The sequence below is a fragment of the Brachyistius frenatus genome, unplaced genomic scaffold (assembly GCF_029030835.1).
Source record: "Brachyistius frenatus isolate BFR_SWC_R1_liver_20210118 unplaced genomic scaffold, ASM2903083v1 Contig_131, whole genome shotgun sequence".
Lineage (NCBI taxonomy): Eukaryota > Metazoa > Chordata > Actinopteri > Embiotocidae > Brachyistius > Brachyistius frenatus.
This window is the reverse complement of record NW_027210730.1, coordinates 635400-652168: the sequence shown is the minus strand read 5'-3', so window position 1 is coordinate 652168 and position 16769 is coordinate 635400. Positions and strand designations below refer to the sequence as shown.

Here is a 16769-nt window from a genome sequence, read left to right as displayed (position 1 = left end):
TCTATGCTGCCGGCGATCGTCTCGCCCGGGCCCCCGGTCCGGCCCGGCCCACCGCCTGGTCTGCATTGCACCCGACTCCGATGCTTGTCCCGGAGGGTGGTGGGTCCACAGGGTGGCTGCTCCATGTTCTTTCTTTGGGCTGAGCCCGACCGGGCCCCGTGGGCGAAGGCCCGGCCACCAGACGCTCGCCGGCGAGCTCCCCTCCTGGGTCTGGCTCCGGGAGGGTGCCCCGGTTTCCCTGATCCGGGCGAGGTGACCTCGGACCTCCTCAGGGTGTCCCCTGCTGTTCATCGGGGTTTTGTGAACCGCTCTTGGTCTGGACTCTCACCTGACACCAGTTTGCTTTGGGAGACCCGACCAGGAGCTGGTTCCCCGGACAACGTAGCTCCCGGGATCACTGAGCCACTCAAACCCCTCCACCACGTTGAGGTGGCGACTCACAGAGGGGAGAACAAAGCTCTCAAATAATATCTGAAATATAAACACAAGTGATATCAGGACCGACTGCATTATTACAGAGATGTTTATTTTGGAATCCAGTGATCTTCATTTTACAGTATTGAAAGTATTTGAATGAACAAACAAACCTTCAAATAGAAACATAGAATAAATAATTTTCTACGTGGTACATTATCACGTCATTAATATAAAGGAAGTAAAATATACGATCAAGATCAAATGTTAATGAAAACAATCATCATCAGAGGTAGATGTCAAATCAAGAGATCCTCATGATGGATGTAATGTTTGCAGTAATGGAGACAAATATTTGGGTGTGGTGTGACTGTTGTGACAGAAGGAAGAAGGAGTTACAGGAAGGCTGGTCTGATTAAATGTGTGTGTGTGTGTGTGTGTGTGTGTGTGTGTGTGTGTGTGTGTGTGTGTGTGTGTGTGTGTGTGTGTTCAGATGAGAACATTACGGTGGGAAATCATGGTAGTGAAGATATCGTCTGCAATGAGGGACTTTATTACTTTTAATGACTGTTTAAGGATTCAGCTTTTAGGGACTTTGAACATTTAGGTTCATAACATTTAAGTAATTTAGGTAAATCTGGATAATTCATAATGACTGAAGAATCCCTCCGGAGACAGATTTACTGTGTTCACTCATGAAAACTGGATCTTCATGATCATGATTCATCTTCAGGGGAACATTAATATCTCAACCAAATATCAGGACCAGACAACAAACAATTATGGAAACATTTCACTATAAATCACAAAATCAAAGGATGGAGGAAAAGTTGGATCAGGAAAGTCAGTTGAATTAACCACATTTATTAGTTCCTGTTCATTCATTAACTGTTGAGATATTTCATATTTCCACGGTGACCTTGAACGTCAATGTTCACACATTTACTGACAGAGGGAGACATTCATTCATGGTTTTTTTGTGTTGAAGTTACTGAAACCACAGAGAAGTTTTTGAGTTGATGCAGCCAAGATAAGAGAAGTTGATTAAACGGGCTATAGACAATATTGTTCAAAATTCAAATGCCAGGATGAAATAAAAAACAAAACTCCTAAAATATTACAGTAATTAACTGTTTGGCCGAGGAGGCCTTGATTCCCTTTAATAATAATATGACCTCACAGACCTTCCTGTTTCAGTAGCTGTTGTTCTGCAGGATGAAACTTACTGTATTTAAATAAGTGCTATTTCAGTAACTCCACCTCTGTTTGAACACTGACTGCATCGGTAGCTGTGTGTTCAGCAGGTGTGGTGAGAGCTGCGTGTTGGAGATGGCCGACAGACGCTGAGCACCACAGGACGTTTTTACATTTAACAGCCGACTGAACAAAAAGAGGAGAAATGAGAGATAAATGAAGGAAAAAGGAAAAACCTGCAGACAGGAAGTGATTGTCACGCTCAGGTACTGTTGCTGCTCCTGATTGTTTTCTCTCTTCTGTCTCGACATCATGTGGTTTTGTGTTTGTCAGGGAGGAAACACACTTTGTTCAGTGATGTCACATTAACAGACTTTAATGGTGTGAAAACTCCTTGGTGAAGAAACGGTGTTCCAGATGAGAAGTGGAAACTGGCTGATCTTGTTTGAACGCTTCAGTCCCAGAAAACACAACAAACTTTCACTGTTGGCCGACTCGTTTCTCCTTCGCTCCCTTTTCCTCCCATTGTTCTTCTGTCAGTCCTTTTTTTGTTCCCTTCCCTCTGAGATTAATTATTTCTTCTCCTTTCTTCTCTTTCATCCTGTTTTGTTTTTCTTCTTGTTTTCCTTTTTTATTCCATGTTCCCAGCCTTCCTCTCCTCCTCCTCCTCCTCCTCCTCCTCCTTCATTTTTCATTTCTTCTTCCAAATTGACCAGTTTTTGTTTTTTTCTGCTTCCATTTTTTCTTTCCTCTAATAATGCTTTCATTTTTTCCACTTCTTCCTCCCTCTCTTTTCCCAGCTACTTTGTTCTACTCTTTCTTTCTCTTCCACTCTTTTTACACTTCTTTCTCTCTTCTGTTTTTCAGTCTTTAATTCTGGATGTTAAAGCAACTCGGTATTAAACGTGAGGTTTATCTTTCATTCATGTGTCTCGGATCGGATGTGTCTGTATCACATCTCGGATGCTTCACATTGTCCCAACAAAAAAAACGTGTCCGATTTTGTACTCTTCTCACACCTCATAACAACGTGTAGTGGGAGCCACCGACCGGTCGACACCTCTTTTATTTAGGATGTTTCCCAACACGAGGCTGCCTGTATCATACACACTGCTTTGGAGGCCACGGTTTGTTTACACTCTTGCATTCGGTGAGCATCATCTTCCTGATGACGTCACACAGGTCGTGAAAGAAGGCAAGCTTTGATTGGTCCAAACCAGACGTGTAATCTGTCATATCTCTTGGCCACGTTGGGGCAACAAGTTGTTTTTTTGTGTATTTTGAACCAGACATCAGATCTCAGGGGCTTCAACAGTGCTCATCATTTTCTTGGTGGTTTCTCAGAGCTCCGTTCTGTCATGGGGAGTTTATCGATTGTGGGATTAACAGTTTATATTTAGATCTTTGAGTAAAGATTTCGAACCTACGTTTCCTCCCTCAGTCGAACAGAACAGGAAGTGTATTTGTTGTCTCTGATCACAGTTTGATTAGTTTATTTAGAAAGAGGCCGGCCTCCTGCTGAGGCTGCTTCAGATGGACTGTTGATGATGTGTTTTCCCCTTTTTGATTACAGCCCCAGCAGACTGGCTGTAAATGGAGGGAGGAGACGTTTCCTCTCTTTCATCCCGTCTTTAGGACCGGTCCGTTCCACCAATAGAGTCACTTCCTTCCTCCTCGGTTGTTCTTCAATACAAATCCCTTTTATTCTGAGTGCTACAGGCCAGAAACACTCAGCCACTCGTACAGTTGAAGTGAGTAGGGATGTCAGGATTTCTGTAGAACTCATCACAAGTGAGTATATTTGACTTAAAGTTCAAATTGGTGCGACAATATTTTATCTTGGTTTTGTTCAATTTTGTTTTTGGGCATTGACAGGCTTCACTGGGGTTCAGTATTCAGTAGTATAGATACTACCCCTGAGAGCTTGATTTTCTCAGTTTAGGTTAGGTTAGGTTAGGTAGTTACTTTATTAATCCCCGAGGGGAATTTTTTTTTTGCTACAGCAGCATACAGAAGCAATAAGATAATAATAGAAATAATAGAAAAGCAATAAATAATTAATAGTTTGTATTGCGTGTTAGTGATTTACTTGCCAGCTATAGAACTTCAGCAACCAGTTAGTACCATCTCCATAGTTTGTGTGTTTGAATGTCACTTTGAAGTGTGACTATCAATTTAAGCCACGAGATTTATATATTAAATATGATTGAAAATCTGTGTTTTCAGCTCCAAAGCATGGAGTGAAGCTAATTAAAAAATAGTAAGATGGTTGCATCATGGGAACGAGATGATTCAGTGTTTTTGGAGTTTGATTCATTCCAGGCACTAAAAGTCAGGATGTGTCGTCGCTGCAGCTTGAATTTTGTTGTAATCCGTCTCTTTTGAAAATCGTCTTCAGCAAGTGTGAGTAAACATTTCTCTGAGGGTTCAGACTTGGTTGAAGGATAAAGATCAGATTGGGGATCAGGTTCAGTTTGGGGTAAAAACAAAGTGGTGTTGAAGCCTGGTGAGGACTTGTTATCAGTGAGAATCAGACTGTGGGTTAATGTGCTGCTGCTGTTTGTTCATGGTGGAGACCAGCCGCTGGAATTTCATTTAACCGTGTCAGCAGAGTTTGATGGCTGCTTGTTTGATTTGATACATCACTGTTGTTGGGAAACCTCCAAACTTATATTGAGGAGTTTTCACCGTCCAAGTGTTCAGTGTTTGTGTGACGGTGAAGGATTGTACGGTTTTTATACGGATATTTTGTCCACGTTACTTAATATGACCCATAAGTGTGTGAAGAGATGCCGCAGATCAGTTGCTGAAAATCACTGTTATGACATGACGATGTTACAGGAAATGTTTGGTTTGGCACAAAAACGACTTCAGTCTGGTTTAAGGAAATTTCAGGATTTAGAAATAAGAACTTCATTGCTAAATAAACTAAATTTAAAGGACCTTTGTCTCCATGGTTACAACAATATACACACATTTACAAGTAACAAGAAGCAAACTGGTCTCCTGTGATAAAGTAAATGTTTTGTTGACCCGTCCATCCGCCACAATCTCCTTCCTTGTGGACTTGTTGGCTCTTTGACTAATTTACGTAACTTTCTTCTTTGTGCTCGTTATAATTACCACAGAAATTTGAGGCCTTTGTCATTGTAACGTTTATCGTCTCACATGACTACAAAAGGTCACCTAACAATAAAACACAGGTTTTAATAACCGGCTTATACAATAGATTTTGAGAACATGTTTAATGGGAGGATACTTCTTAACATTTATCAAAGTAATATTAACTTTGTATGTTTCAACCATTAGACTGTATATAAAAGTGTTCAAAGCTTCCGGGTCTGAAAAATGAGGCCGATTCAGAAGTGTCTTCAGCTGCAATACCACCGAATGCCATTAGAGGTCGGCTCCAAAAAGCTTCCGGCTCCATAGACTCCCATGTGTCTGTTTGATTGACAGGCCTGTGGTGCAGTCAGGTTACAGCTGTCGGTGGGCGGGACGTAGTATCGTCAGGTTTCCGATCAGATCGGTCAGATCCACCGCTGGCTCCTCCCCCAGCTCATCCACAATTTTTTTCTGTAACATTTATCATTGTCAGCTTGGCTCCTTATTTATTTATAAACTGGAAATAACCGAATGTTTCACCAGTCAGCCGACACAAAGTACAAACATGAGCGTGATGATTTTTTTTATAAAAGCGATCAAACACTTGGAAGAGTTTCTCTCTATTTTGAAGTCTTAAAATTTCACCTCACGGGTCGGGACAGGAAGTAACACCTTAAACTGAAACTATTTCCACATCTCTTGCTCCCAGAACTCTTCATCCTCCTCTTCATCATGCCTTTCATCCATCAACCATCAAACTCATCTCATCCATCACCTAATGCACCGCCTTCATGGGCCTTCATGGGAACCGACACCAACCTCACAGTCACCGTTCACCCCTTCACCATCACCTCCACCTCCGCCCCCACTAACACCACCGTCAACCCCGCCGCCAAGTTCTTTGGTGACCTGCTGGACAGGATTCACCGTAAGTCACCAAACAGAAGCTTCGCATCAACAATCCTCCACCCACTGTCTTATTTTATTATATTGATTTCTCCTGGTCGTGTGTTATACTTTTATAAAGAATTCGGGTCTTGCTTCTTTTTATCCGGTAGACGATGACGAGCATGATGCTTGTAATGTAACACAAAGCACAATTATAAAGTTGTTTTAGGGTTGAGTGAGCAGCATCAGAGTAAAGTGATAACCATAGTCAGGCGTGGTGGTTTTTCTTCCCTCAAGTCACAAACATACTTTATTTTGACATTTTTATTTTTAGTGACGGACTTTTTCTAAGTTAAATTCCCCAGATAATTATTGATGTAAATCAAAACAAGTTCAGAAACAATATGAGTGTTGTGGAAGTATGGGCTTTAAAGGATAGAAAAAGATGATCTGTAAACACAAACATGAGATGATGTAGAAATGAATGACTGATTAATGTTTACGGTAGATTATCTCAGATTACATAAATGCATTTTATTTTTAGTTGTATCCATTGTTTAAGACTCAAAAGTTAAAATTGTCATTCACCAAATGTTTCCATATCTTACCAGTAAGATGCCAAATGACCAGCGAGAGGGACTCGGATGCAGATAATGATGCATATTCCAAAATATACATTTATTAGTCTTTTTTTTTAACCTTATATAATTTTATGGTTTTATATATGATGATGTTTATGTACGTTAAAAAGAACATTATGAAATCCTACACTTCTCAGGGAGTCTTAAATTGAGAAATTTGAATAATGGCAAGGTTTCAAAATTCCTACTTTTCCTGAATGACACACAGGCTGCATGTGGGCGGGGCTAAACTTTCAGACCTTCCCACAGGCCTCAGGTGTTACTGTTCCTGGAGGGTCGGTGGAGGTAGAGGCAGTAACTATTTGTGTAATAGTAGATCTCCATGCACTGAATGAAGTTAACGGTTTTCTCTAAAAGATTCCTCCAGCTCCGCTGTCACAAGGACAGATACAGGAGATCATTCTTTAATACAGGAGATCATTCCAGATACAGGAGATCATTCTTGATACAGGAGATCATTCCTGATACAGGAGATCATTCCAGATACAGGAGATCATTCCAGATGCAGGAGATCATTCCAGATACAGGAGATCATTCCTGATACAGGAGATCATTCCTGATACAGGAGATCATTCTTTAATACAGGAGATCATTCCTGATACAGGAGATCATTCTTTAATACAGGAGATCATTCCAGATACAGGAGATCATTCTTGATGCAGGAGATCATTCCAGATACAGGAGATCATTCCAGATGCAGGAGATCATTCCAGATACAGGAGATCATTCCAGATGCAGGAGATCATTCCAGATACAGGAGATCATTCTTTAATACAGGAGATCATTCCAGATACAGGAGATCATTCTTGATACAGGAGATCATTCCTGATACAGGAGATCATTCCAGATACAGGAGATCATTCCAGATACAGGAGATCATTCCAGATACAGGAGATCATTCCAGATACAGGAGATCATTCTTGATGATCATTCCAGATACAGATCATTCCAGATACAGAGATCATTCCTGATACAGGAGATCATTCTTGATACAGGAGATCATTCCTGATACAGGAGATCATTCCATACAGATACAGGAGATCATTCCAGATGCAGGAGATCATTCCAGATACAGGAGATCATTCCAGATACAGGAGATCATTCCAGATACAGGAGATCATTCTTGATACAGGAGATCATTCTTGATGCAGGAGATCATTCCTGATACAGGAGATCATTCCAGATACAGGAGATCATTCCTGATACAGGAGATCATTCCAGATACAGGAGATCATTCCAGATACAGGAGATCATTCCTGATACAGGAGATCATTCCAGATACAGGAGATCATTCCAGATACAGGAGATCATTCCTGATACAGGAGATCATTCCTGCCCACTGCCATAAGACTTTACAATAACTCACCTCTGGCAAAATCCATCACAGTACAATAACACTGTTGACTGTGTTTCTTGGTTTGTTTGTATATAATATATATAGATATATACTGTACTGTATAAACTGTGCATTTTATATTGTATATTTTATATTTATATTTCTTACTGCTATTTACTGCTATTTTATTGCTTTTCTATTATTATATTCTATTCTAGTATTTTATTCTATTATTTCTATTATTGTCTTATTGCTTCTGTATGCTGCTGTAGCGAAAAAAAATTCCCCTCGGGGATTAATAAAGTAAATACCTACCTACCTACCTACCTACCTACCCAGAGCAGAGCTGCCCAATTTGGGGCCCACGGGCCACTTTTGGCCCTCACGTTCTTTATTTTGGCCCGCCATTGTATTTGACAACAGATTAAAGACTGTTTTATTTATTCTGAAATTTTATTTAAGATTTAGAATCTCAATTTTGTTTAAACGATATTATATTTTAATAAAATATTATTTCACATAACATTTATTTTTGGCCCGTCGTCCATCAAGATTAAAATTTGGCCCTTTAAGGAATGAATGTGGTCCTCTGGTGTAGAGTTACATCTCAGCCACTTGAGGGCGTCCAGGGAACTTTTATTTCTTGGAAAAAGCTTTAAATATGTAACTTTGATAAATTTGGATGACTTTTAGAGGTTTAATCATTAAAGGTGAGGGACTTGAACAAAATATGCTGAATTTGATAAAAGCTGACTGATTGTGAAGTGATTGTGTTTTAATTTTACTGCAGTCTTCAGCTTTAAATTTGGTAGTTGGATGTTTCTTATTAAAATGCAGCTCAGGAGTCGTAGTTAACTTCTCAAATGACATTTTTATTTACATAAATTTGGGGCTTCAACTGTTTTTAAATCAAAGAACCACTTATTTTGTAAGAAATGTTAATTATTTGGACTGATAGTTGAACCCGGTAGAGTTTTGTGCTGATGAAAGTGTTGCTCCAACTTTGAGTCACTTAAGATTTTTGATGAGAAAAAATAAAGAGAATTTTGCAACTCAGTAAAAATGGTTATTAAATGTTTGGGTCAGAGAAAATATGAACCCAACAGAAATCTGTACTCATTTCCAGGGAGTCTGTTAGGTGAACATCAGCACATCTTTCCTGACTAACCGTATACCCGTCTTGTCTCTTGAAGTGCCTCGATGGGTAATCTACGCTATCTTTACTGCTGGCGGCCTGCTGATTCTGATCTGCTGTCTGTGTATATGCATCAAGTGCTGCTGCAAAGGCAAGAAGAAGCGGCAGAAGAACCAGGATGAGCAGATCAATCTGAAGGGGCTGAACGGAAAAACCACCACAGCTCTGGTGAGTGACAGAGACGCACCGTCTGATGATTATATTAATAGTAGTAGTTAGCGCTGTGGGCGGCAGCCAGTCACAATGTTTTATATTCACAAAAACATAAAAAAATAGATTGTGTAAGTGGTGCCAAGTCATTATATTTTCTGTCCATCATATATCAAAGTGTTCGTAGCTTCCGGGTCTGAAAAACGAGCCCGATGCAGAAGTGTCTTCAGCTGCAATACCAGCGAGTGCCACTAGAGGTCGGCTCCAAAAAGCCTCCGGCTCCATAGACTCCCATTCAACTTCTCTCATCAAATCCAAAGTGAATAAAATGTGTCCATCAGTTATCTCGGTGTTGTTAGCTAAAGTCACTCCTTCTTATTAGTTTTCTGGAGGTCCATCTGAAAATAATCCCTCATTCATTAGAAAATTAACATAAGACAATAAATAGAAGACGTTATGAGAAGATATTCTTCTGACCAAATCCATATATGAGCATAATCTTTTTCAGTGAAATATTAGATAATTCCACCTCTTTTATTGAAATGAAAGCACTTTAAACATCAAATCTAATATGACAAGGGTCCCCAACTCGACAATATTTTTAGAAGGGGATCACAAGCCAAAAAGGCCAGAATTATGTAATCTTTAATATTATATTTTATAAGTTCATTTTGTATTTTTTAATGTAGACTTATAAACTGAAAAGTAGCTGCCAAATAACATAACTGTTGTCCACTACATGTCCAGAACACTGGACCTGTTTCGTTCCTCGTGTGATCTGATCTTTATTTAAAAGCGAAAAGCATTTTATTTTCCCGATGCGCTCCTCTGACAGGTGCAGCCAGACGTCAGCGATGATGACTACGGCTCGACCAAACAGCTGAGAGGGAAGATGCTCTACTCTCTGGATTACAACGCCAACCTGTCGGAGGTGATGAAACATGTGACCACGTCTTCACACGCCATCCTTTTAAATCACTGATGTAGAAATGAGATGTCATTTTTTTATTCTTTTATATTATTTATACTCTCACTACATTAATGACAAAGATCGACAACCTTCCCTGTTGTCTGTGGGTGTTTGCAGCTCACAGTGGGGATCAAACAGGCCAACAGCCTGAAGGCCATGGACCTGGGAGGAAGCTCCGACCCGTACGTCAAAGTCTACATCTGCCCCGACAAGTCCAAAACCTGCGAGACCAAAGTGTTCAGGAACACGCTGAACCCCGTCTTCAACGAGCAGTTCAGCTTCCAGGTGGACAGCAGCGACCGGACGACGAGCTTCGCTTACATACATTAAAAACTGGCTGTACTTTGATATATGAGGCTAATTATTAATATTGAGGTTTGATTTGACGTCACAAAGAAGTAACCTGGACCAGAAGACGGATATTTTCTCAGTAGCGTTCTAATTATTTGCGAACATTTGATAGAAAAAATTATTTTGATTTTATAACAAATAATTTAAACACAACTGCAGTGCTGTGATTTTTCAGCCATATTTACATGTAAACCATCACTCAGAGAAGAACAGCGTAGATGCAGTAAGGTGTATGTTTCGATGGCAAGCAGCTGAGTTTTGTCAAAAAGTCACTAGACTTGTTGTTTGGTGCTTCATTGGAAAAGAAAATGACTAAAGGATGCTGAAAAGTCAGTAAACGTAGTCGCAGTAGAAGACTGCTGTGAGCAGCTCCCTGGCCAGCTCTACCAATAGCTTGTATGAGGCGTTTAGGGAACGTCTGTAAATTGCGGGTACAGAGAACAACCTGAGTTATACTTCCACTCTAAACTGCATGAGTCTCTGCATGCACATCAAAGAACTGAAAATCTGTCATATTATCATGCAAGCCTGAAAAAAATGAAAGTTTGACGATTTAGAAACATAAAAACACAGCATCTAAAATTAAGAAGAATATTTAAGATTAAAGAGTTAAATATATAATTGGCGGAAATGTTGTTCAAGAATCAGAATTTTCTGCTCTTTCGTTGACTGACTTGTTGAATCTAAAGCCCAAAATCTCCAGAGAACAAACAGATATATTTACTTCTGACCTGATGTGTTCCCAGCTGTCCAAATCCAGCCTCCTGAAGTCCATAGTGGTGATGAAGGTGTTCGACTTCAACCGATTTTCCAGACATGAAATCATCGGCGAGCTCAGGGTGCAGCTGTGCAGCGTGGACTGGAACCATGTCATCGAGGAGTGGCAGGACCTGGCTGAGCCCGCCAAGTTCGAGGTTTTATTTCTCTACAAACTACTGAATTAAGGCTCTGAAGACTTTTGTAAATGAGAACTTTAATTTTGTTTTCAGCTTGATGGAGGGACATTTATTCAAAATGAAATGTACAACACAATAAAGTGTGCAAAAATTTAAGGGAGTCTCAGTTCCTTCTGAGACGACTGTGTATTAAATGTAAAGATAAAACTGTTGAATGGATCGTGAAGAATTCAGAGTCGTATTTTTGTCCTGCAGGAAGAAAACCTGGGAGAGATCTGCTTCTCGCTGCGCTACGTTCCCACCGCCAGCAAACTGACGGTGGTTATCCTGGAGGCCAAAAACCTGAAGAGCATGGACACCGGAGGGAGCTCAGGTCAGACACTACATCCCGCCCACTGACAGCTGTAACCTGACTGCACCACAGGCCTGTCAATCAAACAGACACGCCCCCAAAAACAGGTCTTCTTGAATCTTCTTTTCTAATGAATGAGGGATTATTTTCAGATGGACCTCCAGAAAACTAATAAGAAGGAGTGACTTTAGCTAACAACACCGAGATAACTGATGGACACATTTTATTCACTTTGGATTTGATGAGAGAAGTTGAATGGGAGTCTATGGAGCCGGAGGCTTTTTGGAGCCGACCTCTAGTGGCACTCGCTGGTATTGCAGCTGAAGACACTTCTGGATCAGAACCATTTTACAGACCTGAAGCTAAAAACACTTTAAATTCAGTCTGTGGTTCGAGCACATTTGTTCTCCACTTACAGGTGGTCATGTTGGTGGACGACACTGCCCCACAGTGGCAAACGACAGTAACTACAGAAAACAGTGAAGAGAAAAATTGAACTAAAGGCTGCTGATCTAAAATGTTAAAGCCAAAACCACAATTTAGGAAAAACATAATTGTTAGATTAAATCTGATATTGTTGGATGATGTAAAAAACTGTTAAGGTGTGCTAGTTAGATTTTTAGATGCACTTAGTCTTCACTGTTTTTGTTAGATTTAACTACTCCTTTCTTTGTTTTTACCTCTTTCTTTTGTTGTTCCACCAAATCATACGCATTGTTTATATTTTTATATTACACATTTCTCATAAATAGTATAAAATCAATATAATCGTGAAAATGTTAAAAGGTAAAGCAGATATTATAAAGACTGATTCTGATTTGTCCCTGTGCTCTGTAAGGCAAGATGAAGTGTTTCTGATATTATTGATTACCTTTAATGAATTATGATCTTAAAAAGCTGTCTGTCAGTAGATCTCTGAATTACAAGTTCAGTAAAAACTCTTGGAGCAAGTCATTTGTTCTTTTAATCTTCACGCATTTAAATAGTTTATTTTTCATTATTTTATCTTTTTGAACAAACTTCCACTTCAGTATTTCATGTAAAAATTGAAGCTGCATGTTGTGAAAGAATTTTGAAACGCCTACAGATTACAGATTACAGATTGTGCTGAGTTCATTCTTCTGCTCGGTGGTCGTAGATCCGTACGTGAAGGTGCAGCTGGCTCTGGACAAGAGGAAGTGGAAGAAAAGAAAGACGTCCATTAAAAAGAAGACGCTGAACCCTTATTACAACGAGTCCTTCACCTTCGACGTGTCGTTTGAACTCATCCAGGTCAGTTTTACCAGATAAAATTAACAGAGGAGGATTTTTCAGGCTGATTTTACTGAGCTGGTCTTCAGCAGGCAGCTGTAGAGAAGGATATGATTAAGATTTTATTTTAGATCTTATTCATAATCTTATCAGTCTGGTTGTTTATTGATACTCTTATCGATTCTTCTTTGAATATTTGTATTTTAAATGACAGAATATTGTATTTCCAGAAATGTTTACAACAGAAAAGTCACCGTAAACTCAATAATATCTCAATAATGTTCTTGATATCAAAATACTGAGTGGAGTTTGGACATCAGTCATCATCATCATCATCGTCATCATCATCAGTCACTACACAGTCTACAGTCACTCCTCTACCCTGCTGCAGGTAGAGGGAGGAGATTTGGAGGCGGAGCCATCTCAGTCCGCAGCTGACAGCTTTAAACTGTTTAAACTGTTGTTGGATCAGTTTAAAACAAAACCTAACATTTAAAACCATCTTGCAAGCTTTAAGATTTCAGTTCTAGTTGATTCGACAACACTCATGGTTACCGTAGCAACAGTAAGTGTGTTTCGATAGAACAACAATCACTTGTTGAGCAGCTACTTACAATAAAAAAACAATATTGTATTTGATCACAGTGCAGCCAAACAAACTCAAGATGCTTTAATAAAGAAGTCAAAACTTGCAGCACACGATGAAGTGAAGCTTCCACACAACAGCAGGACGTGGAGGACGGAGATCTACTGATAAAACAATGATGAAAAAGATGCAGAGAAATAATATCAGAATAAAAATAACTTCAAAGGCTATTGCTTAAAAATTGGGTCTCATTTTGAGATAATCTTAATTAGATTAGAGGTTCAATAATATATATTTTTATTCATATTCACGTCCATGCATCATTGCATTAAAAAAACACTCCTCATACACTACATCATTTTTACTTCAGAAATTTTTGTGATACTTTTTCAGTCAGTGCAAAACATATTTTCTGCCCAGACGAAAGGAAGAACATGTAAATTATGAAAAGTTAATCAGTCACAAAAATACTTTTGCGAATAAATGATAAAACCTGCAAAAGACCAGCAGTTTGGTGATGCAATGCTGCTTTTTAGCTTCCTCTAACCTCCAGACTAAAACCGTTTCTCCCGTCGTCCTCAGAGGGTGAACCTGGTGATCTCGCTGTGGGACCACGACGCCATGACCAGGAACGACGCCATGGGGAAGATCTTCCTGGGCTGCGACGCCACGGGGAACCAGCTCCGGCACTGGGCCGACATGTTGTCCAACCCGCGGCGGCCGGTCGCTCAGTGGCACAGCCTGCTGTCGGCCGAGCAGGTCAACTCCACCCTGACCCTGAAGAAGAAGATCCCCGTCCCCAGCAAGCTGATGGAGAACACCCAGCGCTGGTACTCAAAGTAAAACCTTTCACACATACCAAGCCAGGACCGGGAGACTCAAATATGATGATGGAATGGAAATAATTTAATCTATCTGATCACTTTGTATTAAATATTAAGATTTACAATCATATTTTTGGTATCAAATCATAAAACGGTAAATTACTTTACAAATCTGAGTTTTCTTGGTGTATGAACACAATTCATCCCTCAAACCTCTGAAAGGATTCAAAGGTTTGCTGTAATATGAATTGAATATAATTTTATCTCATGTGATCACACTGAAATTTATTTCCAACGTAAGTCAGAAGAAGGTCAGAAACGTAAAAGAAACAGAGACAATATGTTTTAATCAGAACATAGAAATATGCGTCATCTTGTCCAACGAGCAGCAGCTCTCAGGACGTGTTGGAAACATCACTCTGAAAAACACGTGGAGTTTTTCATCCATTTACATTTCTAATAAACACTGAATCTGGATGTGAAGGTTGCAGCAGACCTGCAGCTTCCTGGGAGTTTGTTTCAGATTAAAACTGAACGCAGATGACTTGAAGGGTCATGGGGCAGCAGCGGATCAGAAATGGAGTTTGATATGTGTATAAAGATGATATATAGATATATATATATATGTATATAAACGTTTGGAGAATGATCATGTAGTGATGAGGTCCCTTCAGGCCGACGGTCGTGTCAACGTGAGTTAAACGCAGAGACGAAGAGCTCCGACGCTCGAAGGTTTAAAACAGGAGGTCAATCAAGCTGAGTTCAGCAGGCGTCTCTTCTTGCTGCTTCAGGCCTCCAGAGATCATCTTCATTAAACCGTCCCTGAGCTCTGCAATCACAGAGCAGGAGACAACTGAGGGCTCGGTTTGATTTCACTCCGTCAGCACCTGATGCAAAATACATGATCTCATTTGAACTGGAGGAAGAAAATGTTTCCTGTGTACACAACCAGAGGAAATTACACTACAGTATGTGACTCTACTTCCTTATACTATAAAAGTAATAAAAGTATTCTATAGTGTACTTCTGTTTAGTTTTTTTCTGGGTTTGTTCCATCAGTTCCATTGAAGAGAAATATTGATGCTACGATGATCATTTTTTAAACAATAGTGTTCTTCAGTTTGTGTTTGTTCCTTGTGTTTAAAAATGACCTCCAACAGTTGTGAACACGGTTGTTTGCTCAACACGAATAATGTGACACACAGCTGATGGTCTGAAACCAGACTGGATGTAAAAGAGTTCGTAGCTTCAGGTCTAAAAAATGGTTCCTCTGCAGACATGTCTTAAGCTGCAATACCACCGAGTACCACTAGAGGTCGGCTCCAAAAAGAGCTTGTATTATTATTTTGAGCTACTTTGAGCCAAACCAGCTGAATCAGCTTATTTTATAAGAACAAATCGATATTTAACACACATTTTGTATCACAAAATACAACAGCTTGTGTATGCATTTATTTACGTTTTACATTTTTGGAGACACTTCATTGCGTTATTTGTGACATCATGTGTTATTTCCTAGTTGCAACTGAAAACAGGACAAAACCACCTCACAGCAAATAAAAGAACATTTCTCATCAGTGAAATGTTTCTTTCTTTTGAAATTTCTTCCCCATAAAAAACTGAGTTAACAATTTCAGTCTGACATGTTTATAATGAGCTTTCCCCTCTCCAGATGAACTTTATATTTATATATATTATCTGCTGTAATGACCATCTCAGCTCCACTGGGCTGCTGTAAATGTCCAGTCTGCTTGCAGTTATCAGCCACAGATCAGCAGCAGGTCAGCGAAGGTTCAACAGACTCGACTGATGAGCTGAGGAGCCTGAAGAGTCTCTTTGAAATGCAAATGTCCCACTCACCCAAAGGCAGCTGCACCACCCCCACCCCCACCCCCCCTGCACCACCCTCCTACAACACTTTACATCTCAGGATCATCCTTCTGCATTCTGTCACCAATGAAGATTCAAACTCTCAACATGTGGGAGCCTTTAGAAATGAGGATCTGAAATCGAAGCTAATGTCCATCATCAAAATGATTTTATATGATCATATTATATGATTTTATGATTTTGTGCTGTCTCACCTTAAAACAGGAAAGTTGAAAGGAAATCCAGCTGCAGGAATTACTGTAAAATATTATCACTGAATTCTATCTATATATTTTTAATCTTCAGTTCTGACAATGAGGAGCATCTCTTCAGTTTCTGGACACTAAGAAAGCACTTAGTACAACGTAAAAAACAACAACTTATTAATCCTTGATTTTATATACAACGCTGTTATAATGTATAAATTCAAGCAACTAAAAATATAGAGGAGAAATTGAAATAATAATTTGAGTTAAATAATAAGATCATCTGCGATAAGAAGAGTTCAGAGAAGCTGATCGTTCCTTCGTGTTGAATCCCGTCACGGCAGACGATGTTCATCTCATCGCCTTCTGGACACAAAGGCCGTTCGATACACTCACACTTCATTATGGAGAGCAGCGACATCAGCAGATCGGCGGGTTACCAGGATACCTGGAGAGAGACCTGGGCCGTCCAATTAAACACAAGAAGATGAAGAAGAGGGGAGAAAAACCCAGGCTCCAGATCAGATGTTTTCAGAGGAGC

At 39.8% G+C, this 16769-nt stretch overlaps 1 protein-coding gene across 3 annotated transcripts; it reads left to right on the top strand.

Annotated features, from left to right (window-relative positions):
* The first annotated feature begins 1731 nt into the window (after positions 1 to 1731).
* syt8 (synaptotagmin VIII) lies at positions 1732 to 14722 on the top strand. 3 transcript variants are annotated; one of them, XM_069714514.1, is made up of 9 exons: positions 1732 to 1874; positions 5423 to 5641; positions 8772 to 8941; positions 9759 to 9854; positions 10011 to 10178; positions 10991 to 11158; positions 11396 to 11513; positions 12631 to 12764; positions 13912 to 14722. In XM_069714514.1, the coding sequence occupies exons 2-9, from the start codon at positions 5446 to 5448 to the stop codon at positions 14170 to 14172; spliced, it is 1311 nt and encodes a 436-aa protein (XP_069570615.1). In that variant the 5' UTR covers positions 1732 to 1874; positions 5423 to 5445; the 3' UTR covers positions 14173 to 14722. The 3 variants fall into 3 exon arrangements, with proteins under 3 accessions (XP_069570615.1, XP_069570616.1, XP_069570617.1); XM_069714515.1 differs by lacking the exon at positions 1732 to 1874 and adding an exon at positions 3351 to 3399; XM_069714516.1 differs by lacking the exon at positions 1732 to 1874 and having other exon boundaries at positions 5426 to 5641; positions 8852 to 8941.
* Positions 14723 to 16769: the final 2047 nt, after the last annotated feature.

What these genes read in the sequence shown, in the direction of transcription:
- syt8 (XM_069714514.1), top strand. Translation starts at nt 5,446, where the DNA reads ATGCCTTTCATCCATCAACCATCAAACTCATCTCATCCATCACCTAAT. An exon ending in CCTGCTGGACAGGATTCACC is followed by an intron (nt 5,642 to 8,771) that starts GTAAGTCACCAA and finishes TGTCTCTTGAAG; the next exon opens with TGCCTCGATGGGTAATCTAC. An exon ending in ACGAGCAGTTCAGCTTCCAG is followed by an intron (nt 10,179 to 10,990) that starts GTGGACAGCAGC and finishes ATGTGTTCCCAG; the next exon opens with CTGTCCAAATCCAGCCTCCT.